The 18,946-nt window shown below is 40.6% G+C and overlaps 1 protein-coding gene across 28 annotated transcripts in view; it reads left to right on the forward strand.

Annotated features, from left to right (window-relative positions):
• The window catches only part of celf6 (CUGBP Elav-like family member 6), an 828,179-nt gene that overhangs the window by 800,171 nt on the left and 9,062 nt on the right, over positions 1-18,946 (forward strand). For 5 of the 28 annotated variants that reach the window (XM_041178321.1, XM_041178323.1, XM_041178329.1 and 2 more), the window contains 3 exons: positions 342-344; positions 10,732-10,812; positions 15,491-15,574. In XM_041178321.1, coding sequence (XP_041034255.1) covers positions 342-344; positions 10,732-10,812; positions 15,491-15,574 — 168 coding nt within the window. Of the gene's footprint in view, positions 1-341; positions 345-10,326; positions 10,333-10,731; positions 10,813-15,490; positions 15,635-18,946 lie in introns of all 28 variants that reach the window. The other 23 variants (XM_041178334.1, XM_041178336.1, XM_041178341.1 and 20 more) reach the window with 9 other exon arrangements.

Raw genomic sequence — 18,946 nt, forward strand, 5'->3', positions numbered from 1 at the left:
GAAGATTTTCCTTTACTCTCCAAAGCACTGAAATGAAGAGCCGGAAAAATCAGTGTCTTTATTCTCTAGTTTTTGCCCTGTACCAATGGCATTGGACTTGGAGACTGGAAAACGGCTGCTCCAGATTTTGTTAGCTCATTGGGTGGATAAATCCTAAATCAGAAGACTAGCTTGAGTGAGGCAAAAATGAATGGGAGCAGGGAGCTGAATGTAACATAAGTACATCCAAAACAAACTGTGGGGTGAGTGTGTTCACTATTCTGCCTCATGGCCCGGAAGGTATTGTGGCGGACCTCGCTATAGAATTTGTCCCAAGTTCCCCCCTACGAGTTCTATAACAGGACGTGATTCACTGCACCGGATCAGGTGGTGAAGCTAGAGATGATCCCATGAAGGGTAGTTGCTGGCAATCAAACTGTTTTGCCGTATCATTTTATCTTTCAAAAAAAATAGTTGTCCAGTAAATGCTTATTATAACACAATAATATGAATCATTCACAACACACCAAAAATTGTATTTATGTCGTTCTTTAACCTAGTGAAATGACCCAAGGCACTTCAGAGGAATATTACCACGCAACATTTGAACCCTAAATCACTGATTATCTATTTAAAAAAAGTCACTAAAACTCAGGTAATAGCATGAAATTCTGCCTCAAGTTGAATTAGATATGGCATCTGGTATAGTTAGACCTTTCTTCAGGTGCCATTGTAATATATATTTCACTCCAATTTATTCACCTCTTCTCCTGAAGCCACTGATGATGCTGATGTTTCTTCAGCACCCACTAACTTCCCATAACTTCCCCATGTGTGGTCAGTCTTCATGGGCAGAATTTTATGGCCCTGTCGCAATGGGGGAGGCGCTGTAAAATGCAGTGAGCCTTTAAAAATCCATTGACTTCAGCGGGACCGTAAAATCCCACTGTAAAATTCCACCCCATGTGTAAGCCCAAGCAGTGAGCATTGACAAAACCTTCAATCAGGAGCATCAAAGATCCTGTCCTCAGTGGGTATGCACTCAGGTGTATTGTTCAGGTGAACTGGATTGACAAACTGGGGGCATCGACCCTGACTGACCTTATGAACCTCCCCGGCTCAGCGGCTACCATGCCCACTTTGTAGTATAGCTACTACTTCATGTCTGGGCCCTAACTGGCCTATGCTGGGCAGTTCACTCATCACATGCATCATTGGAGGAAGCCAGCTGTATATGTAATTGGGTTTTTTGGAACTGATCAAGGGAGGAGATAATCGCCCTTAAATAAGGAGAGGTAGAGTTTGCAGTGATTCCTATAGTCTGTCCTGTACTGCAGGTAGAAAGAGATTCTTTCTCATTGTGAAGTACTCCAAAATATACTCCAGAATGCTATTCACATTGTGTTGTTCATTCTGACTGGGGGCAATAATCACTTCATTCTCTGAAGTTCTTGGTGTAGCAATTATCGTGTCCCCAACATTTGAATGAAGTTCAATGTATAATTCCTGAAAGAGCAGGATCTATGGCTTTATGATGTTGGTAGGCAGTACTCTTTTGTTCCCTCGCCGATGACTGCCTGGTCCTGAGTGAACAAGGCAACATGGAACGATGAAAACTACTTTAGTATTGCTGAAAAAGAAACACGTTGTTGAAGCTTTTCATCTTGCACACATCAGTACAACTTGCAAGAATATCACATGTCAAGGGAACAACAATTTATAGAGTACACTTGCCAATCAATCAGCACTCTCTTCTCAAGCAGTGTAAATTGTTGTCCCCTGTACATTTGATATTCTTACAAATTGTCCTGATGAGTGCAAGGTGAAAAACTTTGACAACATTTGTCTTTTGTCAGCAATACTCAAGGTCTGTACTACCCAACAACTACTTCATCACCTGAACTGCATATCAGCCAATTTTGTCTTCAACTATTACCCGCAGGGATAACGGTGGGGGGAGGGAAGCAATCTAAGATATTTGATCCAACCATGAAGGTGAGACTGTTTAATCCCTGGAATCGGAGCCCTTAATTTCCAGAATGTTCTGACATTTGACTAATAGTATAGAACACATTAGGGCTAACTCTTAAAAGGCTCTTTGCTATCATTTGACGTTTGCCATTGGAGAATTGCTAATAGTGCACTAACTATCTACCAGAAAAGTATGCCTGGAAATTCTAGCAGGGTTGTGGTGGGGAGCATAGAGGGAAGATCAGAGGCCTAATTGAAAATGACCCCTGACCCCATCCCTGACCCTGCGTCTGACCTGGTGTCTGACCCTGGGATCTAGGACGAGTACCCACACTGTTTGTTGCAAACACATGAGTCCAACTAGTGACAGTTTAGGCAATGGAATTGTTCACCCCTGCAAGCAATGTCAAAACCCTTCAGATTTTCAAACTGCCCTTCCCAGTCCGAGTAATGCTGGAGCTCACCAGACCCAGGGACTCACTCACAAACCATTGGCATCCCTCATTTCAACTGTGTTCATGTTGCCAACTCTGACTCGGCCTATTCCTGAAGGTTTCATCACATGACCTCTTGCTTCCAAGCACCCTTCCCCCACACTCCCACCATTGACCTGCTAACACATCAATAATTGTGTGTTGCCCTGCCTCCTCACACTAACTGGTAAGTGAATAGACTCCATTACCCAACTGGACTGCTGGTCAACCAGATATCCCCCTCCTCTCTTATGTTTCTTTTAACTAACAACTAAAAGTGTTCAAAGAAAATGAAGAAAACAAAGTATTCTTTTTTCATACTCCCTTAATTTTTTGTCCCCGATTTGCTCACAGCAAAGCCCAGGAGATTAAACCTTAATTTTAGATAAGTCCAGGGCAAAACAAGAGGTTTGGCAATCGTAAATTGCATTACAAATGCTGAGAATTGTGATAACTTTGCTGGATTTAAACTATTAGGATGTTGCCTTACCAAAGATGAAATTTTTACGGATACATGATGTATAGTTAAATCTGCCACCCCTGCTCAACTTATTTCCACAAATAGCTTTGTGTGACTGTAATAGCTTTTCCAAATCACTTTGACACTTGTCTGGAATGTAATTCAATACTACATTTAAATTTTCAAGTACCCCCTCATTATCCAATTAGAGTAGAGGACAATCAATTTCAGAATCCTGCATTTCTACATATTTCTCATTATATACTACCACCAACACCTCCTTTTGGTTCTCTTCCCTTTTTAAGCATACTTAATTACTTTTTAAGCATACTTACATGACACACCCTCTGCTTCTTTATTCTATCTGGAATATTTATTAAGTAATTTACTTCACTCGGTTTCTTTTGAATCCTGTAAGGCCCACTAAGCCTTGCCTTTAATGAGTCACCCAGTACTGCTAACAGAACTAGTACTTTCTCTCCAAGGTGTAGCTTTCCTGTCTGCTTCAATTTCATCACTTGCTATCATACCTTTAAATATTCCCTTGCCAACCTAGACACTCTGTCTAACCCCTCTCTGAAATTTGATACGTAATCCAGGAGAGTAGTTTCTGCATTCTGACCCACCAATTTCTCAAATCAATTTCAGTGGTCCCCTTACCTCATGAACATAGACTAGTCGAAAGGACTAAAAGCAGTCGATTCATTAGGAACATCCCTATAGCAAATAACAAGAATGGAATTCACCTATCCTAAACCTGTGGATAATCCTGACTGTACGCTCTCATCATAGTTTTTAGAGTTTGATGCTATCTTTCCAAAGCCCCTTGTGACTCAGGATTATAAGCTGTTGACTTAAATTTTATCATCCCCAAACTGTTCATTGCTTCCTTAAACAGCTGTGACATAAAATTTGAACCCTGATCTGATTCTATTTTCTTAGGTATACCATATCTTGTAAAATAATTTTAGTTAACTCTTCCACAACCTTCTTTGTTGTAATATTTCTCAAAGGTATCACTTAAAGAAACCTGGTAGACACATCCATTATTGTCAGTAAATACTGATTTTCACTTTTAGTCTTAGGGAGTGGTCCTTCACAATGAATCTTGACCCTAATAAAATGTTCTTCAAATGCTGGAATGGGAATTGAAGGTGGCAGCTTAATCACTGCTTATGGTTTCCCTAGTACCTGACATGTGTGACATTTTATACAGAATTTGACTACATCTTTATGCAATCCAGGCCAAAAAATATGTGTTTGTACTTTTGCCTATGTATTTCTAAATCCTAAATATGCCCGGATTGGAATTTCATGAACTATCCTCAGAATCTCAATTCTATATCCAAATTGTATTTTTGATGTACCTCCCTCCAGCTTTCATTTGCTGAAACATGATACAGCCTCCACTTTCTCGTTAAAACATTACCTTTAAGGTAATAACATGCTGGAATACATTTTGCCTCTGTTTCTGAGTAAACTTTTTTTGATATTAATGTTGTATTTGCAAATCCTTTTTTAGTAACTCCACTAAACTCCTAGGGTTAAACACTTCGGCTGAATTGTTTTCCAATCATTCTTCCTGAACAATGTTATCAAACACAGTGTCAGGTACCTGGATTTCCACACCTCCTCCCTGCCTTTGAACTTCCTGTTCTTCTTGTTTCAACTTATGAGCCTGTGATCTTGTTATCACTCAATCTGGAAATAATCCAGGATGCTCCCTCTGCAACACTTCGGTTGAACACACCTCTACAGATTGCTCAACTACAAGAGACATCACCCAGCTATATCATTACCCAAGATAAATTGAACTCCTGCAATGAGCAATTTTTCACCACTCCAACAGTCACTTCGCCTGTTTCCACTTACTCTTTAAATTTACTTTCCACAAGGGAATAAGTTTAGTATCTCCGTGAACCCCACTTATTATTACCTGTTCCTGCAACACTCCCTCTAAACAGCAAATATCAGTATCCCACAACATTAAGCCCTTGTGTATCTTAAAATTTTAACACTTTTACCTACTTCACCCTGTACACATGGAAAGACTTTCTCTTCACATGCAAAATCTTTAAACATCTCTGCAACCTGATCCTTAGAATTCTCTAAGGTAAATTGTGAACACATTCTCCCTCCCTTCACCTATCGCTGATTCTTCCTGTTTTACCTGGACACAAACCATTGGTTTCTCCTGTGCCTGAGCCTCAGAATCTGCAGTACTTTTACTTCCAGAACTTTTCTGCACCCCTATAATTCCAACAGATTTTCCCTGCAATTTCCAGCACACTGACTTTGTGTGCCCAACTTTATTATAGTGAAAACACCTCAATTTTCGAATGTCATTTCTACCCTAAGCGCTTTCCTTTTTATTCTGAGAGAAAACTTCCTGCAAATTTCCACCTACTCCTCTTCCCTGATTACCCACCTTCCTTTCACCTTCCTATGTTCTATCCTTTTCAGATTTGAAAGGGTGACGTAAGAAGGTTTAGTTCTATGAACTAACTCATAATCATCAGCTATCTCTGCTGCTTACCTTATAGATTCAACCCCTTTTTCCTCCACATGAGTTCTCACTACCGAAGGAATTGAATCTTTAAATTCTTCCAAAAGATTTACCTCTCTAAGAGTTTCATATGTTGTCTCTTTAATGCCCGTATCCACTGGTCAAAATTACTTTGTTTTACTCTTTCAAACTCATTACAAGTTTGCCCAGGATATTTTCTCATATTCCTAAATTTCTGCTCATATGCCTTAGAATACTGATATGCACTCAAAATACCTTTTTTTTAACCACATTATAGTTCACTGACAGTGAAACCTCATGTGTTCTACCCATCAACCTGGATTGTAACAACAATGTCCAGTTTTCCTGTGGCCATTTCATCTGTTTAGCTATCTTCTCAAATGAAATAAATAATGATTCAACATCTCCTTCCTCAAACTTTGGAAGAGCTTGTACAAATTGAAACATCTCCCCATTGGCTTCTACTCTGGAAATAAGTCCTTCCTCACCTACTGGTGTTTCTTTTTTAATTGCCTGTATTTTAAGCTTGAATTCTCTCTCTCTCTTTTTCTCTTTCCCACCTTTGTAACCTCACACCTCTATTTCCCTTTCTTGTCTTCTTTTTCTCTTCTGCTTGTTCCCTTTAAAACGCTCTTTCTTTTCCTTTATCTACTGCCTCTAGCTCAAGTTTTTTTCAAACTTGTTCAAGTATAAGCTTCTTCATTTCTGACTGAAGTTTCACTACCTCCAGCTGTGACACAGGTATCATTTCCAACTTTAAATGCTGTGCTATATCATCAATTATATTTGTTTTCTTAACCCCTGCAGGTAACCCTAATTGTAATTTATCTGCCAATTCCATTAACTTAGCTTTATTTACCTTTCGTAAACCAGCCAAAGTTATAATTTCAACTCCCAGACAAGTCTGAGCGAGTTCCAAAGCCATGTTGCAATCTCACCATTTAAAAAAAAACCTCACACCAACTCCTGGATTCAAAGTGCTTCTTGTACTCATAACTTTAAGATTCACCAACTCCAAACCAGTTAAGGGATTTCAAATATACCCCGCAAAGAGCCCCAATTTCTGTTATGACACAGCAGATGTAAATGCTGAGCTGTTCAAATCCCAGAGGGAAACTTGAAACAACTGTCACAACTAATTTTCAATTGGTAAGTTTCGAAATGTGGACTTTGAATTCAGTAATAAGACCACTGAGCCTTAAGAGGTTTTTATAAAGCTAAATTAAACATTTATTAATAAAAGAAAAGATTATAAGCACACACAGATGTCTACAAATTTCTGCTATAATAATTTCTAAATCCCCTAATTAATTTAATTCCCAGTACACTTTTTTAAGGCAACATTAAGACACATAGATTTTAAGAAACCCAGGCAAAGTAAACAACACCCTGAACAGTTGGATTCAAAGTGAATTCTCTTACCTTCAGTCCCTGGAGGCAGCAGTTTGGTACTTACAAGTTGCAGGCATTTCACACTTGTTGGATCTTAAACTCCCCGCATTACAAATAGTCTTCTCTCCTTTATACACATTTTCCTTTTTGAATGCAAATTCCCATTGTTTCACCATAATGTCTTTTGAACTTTACCTCTCCACTGGTAAAAAATCTATCATAGTACCAATTCTACCAATAATCTTTGGGAAAAAATAAGTAAACACACTATTTCTTAATACTTCTGCTGGTGAGGTAAACATTACACCCCCTCCTTTGAATTCAAGCCACTATAGTTTGTTTAAAAATGCAAATATTCCCTTTACAGTTCACATTCTAAACTTCACCATGTTTACCTAATTAACATTTCAAACCTAACTTCTGTTCTTAAATCAAAGCACCCAGACTAGCTGCCTCTAATTCAATTAAGCCATACACACACACACACACATCCCACTATTATTCTATTTTACAATAAATTCCAATAACACTATGAGAATTATTATATCTCCCTGACACCCCTACACCATGAGCTTTTACTTTCTACAATAACCTTTGATGTGGAACCAATCTAATGTCTTTGGAAATCTAAGTACATCCATTTGTTCCCCTTTATCCACAGCACATGTGACTCTTTTAAAGAACTCCAATACGTTGGTTAAACATGATTTTTCTTACACTAAACCATGGTGATTTTGCCTGATTGCCTTAAACATAAACATCTAACCTGTCCCCAGAAATTTTGGGAGGACCCATCATTATAATAATGCATACAGCAAAACTTCCCTGATGGCTTTTCTTCAGTTTGTAGACCCTGGCCCCCTCTCCCATCGTCAGATGATATACTGCTAGAGTTAGACGAAATGGATTAGGCAGATGCTTGAGTGGAGCATAAACAATGGCATGGACATGTTGAGATGAATGGCCTCTTTCTGTGTATTTGAACCACACAAGTGCCAGGGTTGATCCCTCCTCCTTTTGCTATGTACCTTTTCTTTCATGGGATGTGGGCATCAACAGCAAGGCCAGCATTTGTTGCTCATCCCTAATTGCCCTTGAACTGAGTGATTGCTAGGCCATTTCAGAAGGCAATTAAGAGTCAACCACATTGCTTTGAATCTGGAGTCAGTGTACTCCAGACCAAGTAAGGATGGTAGATTTCCTTCCCTAAAGGGCAATCATGAACTAGATGGGTTTCTAAACAGCATTCAATGATAATTGGCATGGTCACCATTACTAAGACTAGCTTTATATTCCAGATTTATTAATTGAATTTAGCTTCCACCAGAGCATTAGCTTGGGCCTTTGCCTTACCAATCCAGTGAACTTATCACGTGGCTACCATCTCCATTTTGACCTCAACAGCAGCAGTCAGCTCATCCCAAGTGTCATCAAGGGCCTTGGCAGTAGGAGAGTGGGAGAAAACCAGTCTGAGTTTCCACTCCCTATCGTTATCTAATGACTCTGTTAGAAAGTGCACTGGTGCATGAGAGGTGCAGAATCTAGTTTAACATTGGATCCATCCCCCTTCACGAGCAGCCCAGGCTTAAATAGCTGGCTCATCCCATAGGCTCACACATGAAGAACTAAATGAGAAACTGGATGAGTGCTGCTCGTGCCCATCTGGAACTGGAACTGGAAACAGCAAAACTACTTACTACCACAGGGAATACCTGAGGCAAATAGCATGGATACTAGATAGCAAGAAATGAATGGAAGGATTTTCTGATAGGGTTGGATGAAGATGGATGGGAGGAATCTCGTGTGGGACACACTGGCTTGGATCAGTTAGGTCAAATGGCTGTGCGTCTGATATATTATTCAGCACATTGGAGAAGGATTGCTGGAGAGAAAGGGTGCAAAAAGGGGGACAGCAAACAAAAAAGAGAACTAGTAAAGAAAAATCTACTTTAATGAGAAGCAAAGTCAGAGTTTAGGTTGAGGCAGCGAGGACTGGCATTTTCCGACAGGTGTGCCAAACAGATTGTAGGCTCACTTCTGTGCATACTTCATCCAACCCAGATCCCCATGCAGCGCTTGACATGACCACCTCCAGTCTGTGTCAGTCATTCCAACTGAACCAGAGGGGCTATGACTGGCTGGGTTGGAGATTCAATTCCCTAATTATTTTTATTTAGAATGAAATGAATAAAAATGCTCCTTCCCCCCCTGAAAACGTGTCCCATCACAGCAATAAAGAAAAGTGCACTGGAACCAAAGCAGTCTGTTGTATTGTGAGTCCATTTGACACCTTCACTGCCTTGAGCCAGGGGGAGTTGGAACTCTGCTGACTAATTATGTGGCAGAAGTGGCATTGACCGGGCATCATGCCACAACTTATTTTTCAAAGAAATAAATAGAAATTAAAAATTCCTGGTCTGACAGCAGCCTTCTGTCAGCCCGTCAATCCACACACAAATTTAATTTTCAGCCAGAAATGAACAACGATGCTAACAGCCTCTTATATTTTTATCATGTGGAAAAAAACGTCCCAAGTCTTTTAGAAGCACAGGAGTAGACCATTCCGCCCCTCGAGCCTTCAATTAGATTGCTGCAAACTGTATCGCAACCTCCGCCTACATGTAGGGTTTCATAACCCTTTAAACCCTTCCCTAACGAAAATCTCTCATACTCAATTTTGAAATTTTCAATTGATCCCCAGTCTCCACAGCTTTTCAGGGACAGTGTTCTAGGTTTCTATCTTTTTTGTGAAGAAGTGCTTCCTGACATCACCCCTGAATGGCCTCGCTCATTCAAATTGCCTCTTATTTGACCTTGGTACTTTCCTGATCTTAAACAATTGGTGTGCGATTATATGTGGGGAAAACTAAAGGGTTAATTCCCTGTCTTGCACTCTCAACATTCACTGGAGGTATGGAACGGATAATCAAGTTAACCCTCGCTCTGGCCTGTGCTCATGGTGTGAGCGTGGGATTGGCCTTTAGAATTAGGTTGCTAAGAATCCTGTTTTTTCTTAGTCAGTAGATAAATTACATCAGTTCCTGCCAATAAGAAGGAAAAAAATGAACTGCAATATCAAATAATTCTTTCCTTTTCTCCCCTTGTTTAGGTTCTCCTGCTCTATGCTCCATTCCCCAGTTGAGAGTGCAGCCAGGTAACCTGCACCCAGGCCTCTGTCAGTGTTACTCTTGTCTCAGTTGAGGGTTGGGGGTTGATGCATGAGAGTGACCTGTGAGCGTGGGGGATTGTGTGGAGGTCAATCACATTCCCATTGAATTTTCCTCCCTCCCTTCAGGAAGCTGTCTGTCTTCTGTTCTTTTACCTGTCTCTGTGGTTGAGATTGTGAGTTAGCCTTGCGGGCAACTGTGGGCATGAAGTGGTATTGCGCCATATGTGTAGCCAACACTGCCGCACAGCTTTGAAATAATAACTCCTGTCCATTCTGATACGGCCGAACTTTGGAGTGGGGAGAGGGTGGTCACAACAGTCCCCAAAACAAAAAACTTCTTAAATAACAGTCACAGGACCTTGTGCACACTGTCAGGCCCGTTGGAGCATCGTCAATAACCTTGAACTCCTAAACTTAATTTCAAAATGTAGCATCGTTTTGACAATATAGCCTGCCTAATGGGAATGAAAGTAATCAACAAAAGGAAAATATTTGGTCTCTAAAGGCCGTAGGCTTTTCTAATTGAGACAGGATTTGGGATATGGTATTATTGTTATTGAACCAAACATTCTTGTCTGTATGATTGAGCTTCATTTTCCATTAACAGGATATCCCTGGCTTCACTCTAAAGTACCATGTTATGTGTCAATAGTCTTGGAATTTCCTGTCCTGCTCTTTGAGCTTATCGTTTACACTGTTTGAATATGCTGAAGGAATTAAATAATTTACGAAACTGACTTCTCCTTTTGCAACCCAACAGCGGCCTATCCAGCAGCCTATGCTCCTATTAGTCAGGCGTTCCCACAGCAACCCCCCATAATTCCTCAGCAGCAAAGAGAAGGTAAGACAAAAAGAGTCTTTGCTTAATTTTACTTAAATGTCCTTCCAACTTTTGAAACAGCGTTGTTCAAAATACCCTACAAAGGAAGATGCAATGCATGACTTTAGTCACCAAAGGTGTGTGTTTATTGTGTTACAGTCAAGTGAGGAGGGGTCAAATGGTTCCCCTCTTTTCCCTTTCTGTGTTTGACTGCAACAACATTTTGTGCTTTGAAAAGGATATACTTGCCGATTTAGTGAGTACATAACTTTTCACATGCTGTGATCGTAACAGAACCAGTCAGACAGATTTTCTTGAGTTTAACAAAGAAAGAGATGAGTGTTATTATACTTAAGCTGATTTAAGGAAAATAAGAAAATACACTCCAACTGTCACACACACACACTCTTGAAGGTCACACATATATAAATAGATTACTGAGTGGGGAAGGATAGGTTGGTCAAATTAAATAAAAGGAACATACAGTCTGTAGTTTGGTAATGCGGCTGGCTTCAGGCTGAATCCAATGGTATCGTAACTTTCCTTCAGTGATCCTGATGCTTCCAATTTAAAGATGTAGACAGCTGATTCGCTATGTTAAATTCTTTTACAAAGTCTCTGTCAGCGGCAAGGACGTCTGTAGTTGGTCATGGTCAGCAAACAGGGTTCAAAGCTTGCACGGTAGGTTGGAGAGAGAGGGAGGAAGGAGCAGCCCCACTTGGATCTTCTCTCATCAGTGTCTCAGCTATTTGTCCTCTTACGGCAGAGAAAGTAAAAGCTTAAACACACAAAGGGTGGGCCTGTCACATGAACATCACCCAGTGATTCAAACATGGTCATCACTAGTGTATTCTCCCTTGCAATTTTAATCAGTTCATGTCAGGAAATCCCCCTCTCACAACGAGGGTTCTATTGTTTAAGTGATTGTGGTTAAGGCATTCCTATTATAGCTTGATGAGCTATATGAGCATGTCTAGGGATCCTCTCTTGGCTAGGGTCCTATTGTCCAAGCAATTAGACTTAATGGGTCATCTCCACCAGTTGAATACCTCAGTTTATTGCCTTGATGCTTTGCTACTGGGGACAGGATACGTGGTTCACTCATAATCCCCAAGTCATTGTCCTTGATGGGTCTTTGCAGACATGCTGTCTCCATCCAAATGGATTGGAATGTGTAATGCACAGTGATGCAAATTGGGATAGCAGTCTTTAGCTGCAAGCTCAAGTCACCTTTAGTCTCTGCGCTTAAAAAGTCTCTTTTTAGAAGTTCAATTCAGATTTCCAGTCAGTGGATTAAACATCATTATTTGATATAAAGCACGTTTTCATGAAAATTGGGAATTTAAAAGTGCCTGTGAGCATCTTGGCTTGAGAGAAACAGCCTCTGATTTACATGAAGTAAAGGTGGTTAAACCCCAGCAGAAATGGAAACTCTGTTTCTATTGTCACATTCTTAAAGTGGCATGATAAGCAAAATTTGAGAGATTTTCTTATATTGTGAACATTTTTTAGTAAAAAATGTACAAGTACATATGTCATATGACATGACAAATACCTCCACTCATGAAGTGACTATAACTCATCCTTCATGTGTAATCCAATCAGGTCCACTTGTCATGGCGGACCATGGACTTTTGGTATTATTTTAGGCCCATCTATCAGTTCAACTTAAAAATGAACCACCAGGGATCCCGGGCAGGTTATATCCATCACAATTGTGAGTTGAGTGGATTATATTAATGGTTTGTGAACTGCATTAGCAGTTCACCGTCCACATTGCTGATTTGTTGTGGAAACTGAACTACTTTGAGTTCCCTATTCAAGGATTTTCCATTCATCCACTTGTCATCCAATCATTTTCGACCAATTATGCCTGTTTCCACATCTCTCCAGCTGCAAGATGGAGGCAAAATGGCTGCGTATCATCATGGGTACTGGTGCTGTGACTGATAATCTATTCAGCTATTTTAACGTGATGTCTTAATCAGTTCCATTTTTACCTTCAAAATGACACTGGCAATGTTGCTTTAAAATGGCTGGAATGTAGAGCTGACTGTAATTGCTTTCTCAATCCCAAACCAGTCAGCGAAGTATGAAATTAGGCACTAATATTTTTCTTGATAATTGGTTTATTCGCAGAATGCAGCTTTACATATATCTGCTTCCTATCTAGAAATGCAGTGTTCCAACAGTCTTTCTTTATAAGTGCTCTAAGTACTTAAGTAAACAATTCCCTTCACCTGTGTATCTTAGCAATATACTTAACATACCATTAAAAGTAACGTTTATCAGTGGATGTAACTCTTTCAAGTACAAGCCCGTTTCCATCTGTTTCAGATGAAGTTACATTGTTTCACAGTTTGCCATTGTGAGATTTGAACTCTTGATCTTGGGGTTACAAACCCAGTACCATAACCACTTGGCTATTTAGGCCAAGCTTATCAGTGGATGTATATGGACATCTGAAAGTGTGAGTTAAACAGCCCTGTTTTACCATTTTTGGATATACTTTCAATGAGCGTAGACACCGAATGGTACATAGACCCATGCTGCAACTGATGATACCCCTTTACCACAGCAACGCTCTGTCTCACCCACTCAGCAATTTACCCAAATTCTCTTGATCGTGCCACTTGCCGTTATGTTTGTGAAAAGGCTGAACTGTTTCTGAAATGTTTAATGATGCATGAAGCCTCTTCACTCCGTTTGAAAAATTTTCTCCCGACCCCTCACCTCACCACCATCCCATTTCCGAGACACAGAATGGAACCTTGCAAAGGCTCAGGGACAGGTCTCTGCCCACCATTATAAGGAACTGATTCTGTAGGAAGCAAGTTATAATTGTAGAATAAGCCCCAGCTATAAAATTAACATAGAATCAAAGATTGTTTCTAGCATGGAATGAGGCTATTTGGCCCATTGAGCCCATGCTGGCTCTCTGTTAGTCCCACTGCCCTGCCCTTTTCCTATAGCCATGCAAATTAACAGGGATTTAATGAGTTCCAGTCAACACTTCATTCCTGATTCATTTTAAATGGACATTGCCATCTCAATTGAGGGGGAAAGAATAAATAATGAATTCACTTTAGGATCATAAAATTAGTTCCCTCCTACCTTTCTCCTGAAGACACTGATTTTTGCTGAGTATAAATACCAGTTAAGCACAAAATGGTCATTATTCATTTGTGAAGCTAGACGGCTAGCAGGTCACTTAATTTTAGCAGTGATCATAACCACGTACTCTTTGGAAATCTATGCCAGTAAAGCCAGAGGCAACCAGAGGGTACTCAGAAGCAGGATTCACTCATTCTCAGGATGTGAGTGTCACTGGCAAGACCAACCTTTATTGCCTGTTCCTCATTGCCCTGAAACAATGATGGTGATGATGATGGCTGCCTTCTATAAACATTTGATACAACTGTGTGGCTTGCCAGATCAATTCAGAGGCCAATTAAGAGTCAACAATGTTGGTGTGGGAGTGGAGTCACACCCCACCTGACTGGGTAAGCGCAGCACATATCCTTCCCAAAGGAACCAGTTCAGTTTTTTTTTTATCAAACCAACAACTTTGTGGACACCAGCTCTATACTGATATTTTTTTTAGCTAATTTTGAATTCTCAAGCTACCATGAGTAGGATTCATACTCATATTCTCTGGGTTATTGGTTCAGGTGTCTGGGTTACTCATTCTTGAATTTTATTCTAGTGTCGCATGTGGGTGTCACTTTTAAGGCCAGCATTTCAATGCTATAGGCCAAGTGCTGGTAAATGGGATTAGGTAGGTAGGTCAGGTGTTTCTCATGTGTCGGTGCAGACTCGATGGGCCGAAGGGCCTCTTCTGCACTGTGATTCGTTGCCCATCCCTAATTGCCCTTGAACCAAATGGCTTTGCTAGGCTATTTCAGAGGGCGGTTAAGAGTGAACCACATTGCTGTGTGTCTGAAGTCACATGTAGGCCAGACCAGGTAAGGATTAATGAACCAAATATGTTGTTACCATAATCTATGATAGCTCACCATTACTGAGACTAGTTTCTCAATTGCAGATTTATTAATTAATTGATCAAATTTCACCAGTTGCCATGATGGGATTTGAACCCATGTGTCCAGAGCATTACGGTCTCGAAACATTAACTCTGTCTTCCTCTCCACGGATGCTGTCAAACCTGCTGAGTTTTTCCAGCTATTTTTGCTTTTGTTTGTCCAGAGCATTAACCTGGACCACTGGATTATTTGTCCGATGACATTACCACTATGCCATCATCATTCCTCACACACCCATTAATTCACTATCATAACATGGACATCAACATCAGTTGACACATTAAGTTCAACAGCACATTCACAATGCCCAAACCACCTTGCTTTAGCTAGGCCCATATACTCATAATTTTTGCTTACTGGCAACACCTGTACCCCCATAGTTAATCTGTCTGAAGATAGTACCATCCACTATTTATAAATGGATATGAACTAAGATGTTACAATAGAGTGGTTAATCCAGAGATAAAACACTGTGACATGAGGCACCCTGCTTGGGTCCAGGCTGACGAACTGTACACATTGGAAAGCACGCATGTTGGTAATTACTCTTCTGCCTATGTATTCTTCAATGTGCAGTGATGTGAAACGGTTTAATCCTGAGCGCTTTGGCACTTGAATACTGTAAATATCTGATGGCGCTATTTGTTTCCCTTCAGGACCAGAGGGCTGCAATCTGTTCATCTACCATCTGCCACAGGAGTTTGGAGATGCTGAACTCATGCAGATGTTCATGCCTTTTGGCAACGTCATCTCTGCCAAAGTCTTTGTTGACCGTGCCACCAACCAAAGTAAATGCTTCGGTGAGTGAAATCCTTTATTGACTGGGGTGGGGTGGGGGGTGGGGGGAGGGGGTTGGGTGGCAAGGGCTGGGTAGGGGTAATAGGAATTGGGGATGGACTGTTGATTGTGTTTGAACTGTTGGGGCCAAAATAGCGATGCAGGGCACTGCCAGGCCCTGAGACTTTTTAATGTTTGCGATCCTGCAAGATTTCCTATTAAGGCATCTTTAACTGGAGTCTTTATCAGGAGGACTGAAGGCGTTAAGATAACTAGAATCAGGATTTTAGAGAGCAAAAGAATTGAACAAGAAAGATAGACAAAATACCGTGTCAAATAAGATCATGATCTTTGCATCAGAAGTCATCTGAACCTTGAAATACAATTGTTCATATTCAAATTAATGTGCATTTCTTTTATGAACGTTTCTGTGATTGGTATGGTCACCAGAAGAAATATCTAGGAGAACTTGCTAAGCCTGGCAGTGTGAGAGAATTGCAGTTGCTTTATTAAATATAAGCTGTATGTGTTGATATGTTAGCATCAGTCAGTGTAGTCTCTATATGTAATCAGGGATTAACATTAGCAGAGGCCCCAGAGGACCAAGGTACAAGACTGGAAGGCTCAAAGGCTCAGAAAGAGAGAGTTAAAAGGCAGAGTCTCATTGAGGTGTAGGAGATAACATACTGTATAAGAAAAGGTAAATCCAAAATATTAATAGTAGTAGGACAAGGGGGTACAGGTTCAAACGAGCAGCAAGGTAATTTTCTTTCACACAGTAAGTGATCAGTTTGCAAATGGGGCTTGGAGGTTGGTCAATGGAGGCCTAATGCCAGAATTAGTAAAGAAACAATTGATGCTCGGATGGGAAGGCACTATTTCTCTCTAAGTGAATGAACTGAGATGTATAATAAGGTGTAGCTTTACAAGGCTCCACAGCAGTTGCAGACCCTCATTTGAGAAAAGAGTGGGCCCATAGATCTGTCTATAAAACTGAGGTCCTGATTCTCGCACTGATAGCTGACCCATAGTCTCCTGTATCTATATAACCCGGAATCCATCAATACCATTTGTAGGTTTTAATCTCGAACTCACCCCATCCCACTGTAAAATTAACGCTAATGAAATGAAAATGATCATATTTTAAATTGTGTTATGCATCAACAACAACGATAACGTCAATGAATTGTGAAATTGTGATAAAGACAGGGTGAGGTACAGCCGGGTGTATCTGCAAGGCTGGCATATCACCTGTACCAGGTGTGAATAGGTATTGCATATGCGATAAACTGAAGCACAATAAGCTACTTAACATTAAACTAGCTGAAATATGAGTGAGGCTCAACAGCTATAGAAATAAATGAATCAGTCTAAAGTTTTCGAATGATATGGATAGTCCATAAGGATTTCAAAAGTTACTCTTTATTGGGGATTTTGTTGACATAAGAGAAAAGCCTGGTTTTTCTTTATAAATAACTGTTAGTCCAGTATTGTCCCAGGTTCTCAGTGGAGCACAGCTCCTTGGGCTCCCCACAGCTCTTCCGTCACTTATGCAAGTTACTGTCTTTGAGCTAGTGAGGCTTATTGGGCTATTTGCTAGGGAAGGGCATCACAGTTCGGCCTGGTCCAATCCGCACAGGCACACGTCCCAGCAGAGAATCACACAAGCTCAAATGCATGACTTAATGCACCCCCCCCCCCACCCAGTTAGATAGTGATCATAAGCTTATGGTCATTGTCAGTTTCCAAAACTACCAGCCATCAATATCAGGTCATTAGTAATGGATCCAATGGGGTATTCAAGAGAAGCTTCTTTCCCCAGAGAGTGGTGAGAATATGGAACTTGCTACAACAATGGGTAGTTGAGGTGAATAGTATTGATGTGTTTAAGGGGAAGCTACATGAGCACATTAGGGAGACATGGACAGAGGGTTTGTTGGTAGGATTCGATGGACAGGGATGGGAGGAGGCTTGTGTGAAGCATAAATGACTAGTTGGATTGAATGGCCTGGTTCTGTGTTGTAGACTCTAAGTAACTTGATGTAACACCTCCCTCACTTCCTAGCTTACTGGTACTGAGGCCAAACTTTGTACCTGCAGCTCCTGCCATAGCGCAGTTCAGCTAATCAGCACAGATCAAACTCTCGACCTTCTGATATATGTCATCTATTGAAGAAAGTTGCATGTACCCCCTTCACCACTGGTAGAGCACCTCTTGGGTGTATCAATGTCACCTATATCAAATTACAGTTTATTGTAGCTGTCTGTATTTTTTTTAAATAAACTAAAATGTAAGCCTATAGAAATTCACTGAAATGTACTCATGACCATAAAGAATAAAGTGGGAGTGAGATGAAGACTAGGAGAAGCCATTTTGATTGCATCATTGTGAGATAATACTCACATACCTCACAGGTGGGTGCAACTGGACAGTTACACTGAAGCTTTAATGTGAAATTATCCAGGAATTATTAACCGAACGGAATGGCCTAATGGTATTAAAAGGTACTTCCCTTGTACAAATATGATCAAATGAGCGTGAAAGGGAGGAATGGGTGGGCAGTTCCCACCAAAGAAATGTAAGCAGCCTGGCATGTAATAGGTTGGAGAGGAGGTGAGAAAGCCATGGAATAGAGGTTCAGCCTAGGTAGAAGGATATGCTGATGGGTTCAGGTGAAGTAGGGTAGGAAGAGGCTCTGTGTAGTAGCATAAACTTCAGCATGGATCCTTTGGGCTGAATGGACTGTTTGTGTGTTGTATATTCCATGCAATTTAAATGGCAGCACTGGCTGTGTTTGTCTGCACCTCAGTGGGTAACTCTACACCATAACGTTCCAGGTTCAAGTCCTGCTCTAAGGGCTTGAGCATAAAAATCAATGCTAATGTTCCAGTGCAATACTGAGGGAGAGCTTTACTGTCAGAGGTGCCGTTTCTCACATGAGATCTGCCTGCCCAGGTGGATGTAAAAGATTCTATGGCACTATTTTGAAAAAGAGCAGCAGAGCAGCAGAGTTCTCCCCGGTATCCTGGCCAATATTTATCCCTCAATCAACATGATGAAAACAGATGATCTGGTCATTATCACATTGCTGTTTGTGGGGGTTTGCTAAGCACATTTGGCTGCTGTGTTTCTTACATTGCAGCAGTGACTGCAGTTCAAAAAATGCTTCATTGGTAGTAAAGCTTTGAGACATAAGGTGGACGTGAAAAATACTATATAAGTGTGACTCGTTCTTTTCTTTTTCATTATAACTGCCCTAACATCCCTAAATGTAATTCTACATAAAGTCAAGGTTGGATCTTAAGATTGTACATTTTTAAGTGGAAAGGCTGAG

Source organism: Carcharodon carcharias, chromosome 32, assembly GCF_017639515.1.
Source record: "Carcharodon carcharias isolate sCarCar2 chromosome 32, sCarCar2.pri, whole genome shotgun sequence".
In the NCBI taxonomy this organism is placed as follows: domain Eukaryota; kingdom Metazoa; phylum Chordata; class Chondrichthyes; order Lamniformes; family Lamnidae; genus Carcharodon; species Carcharodon carcharias.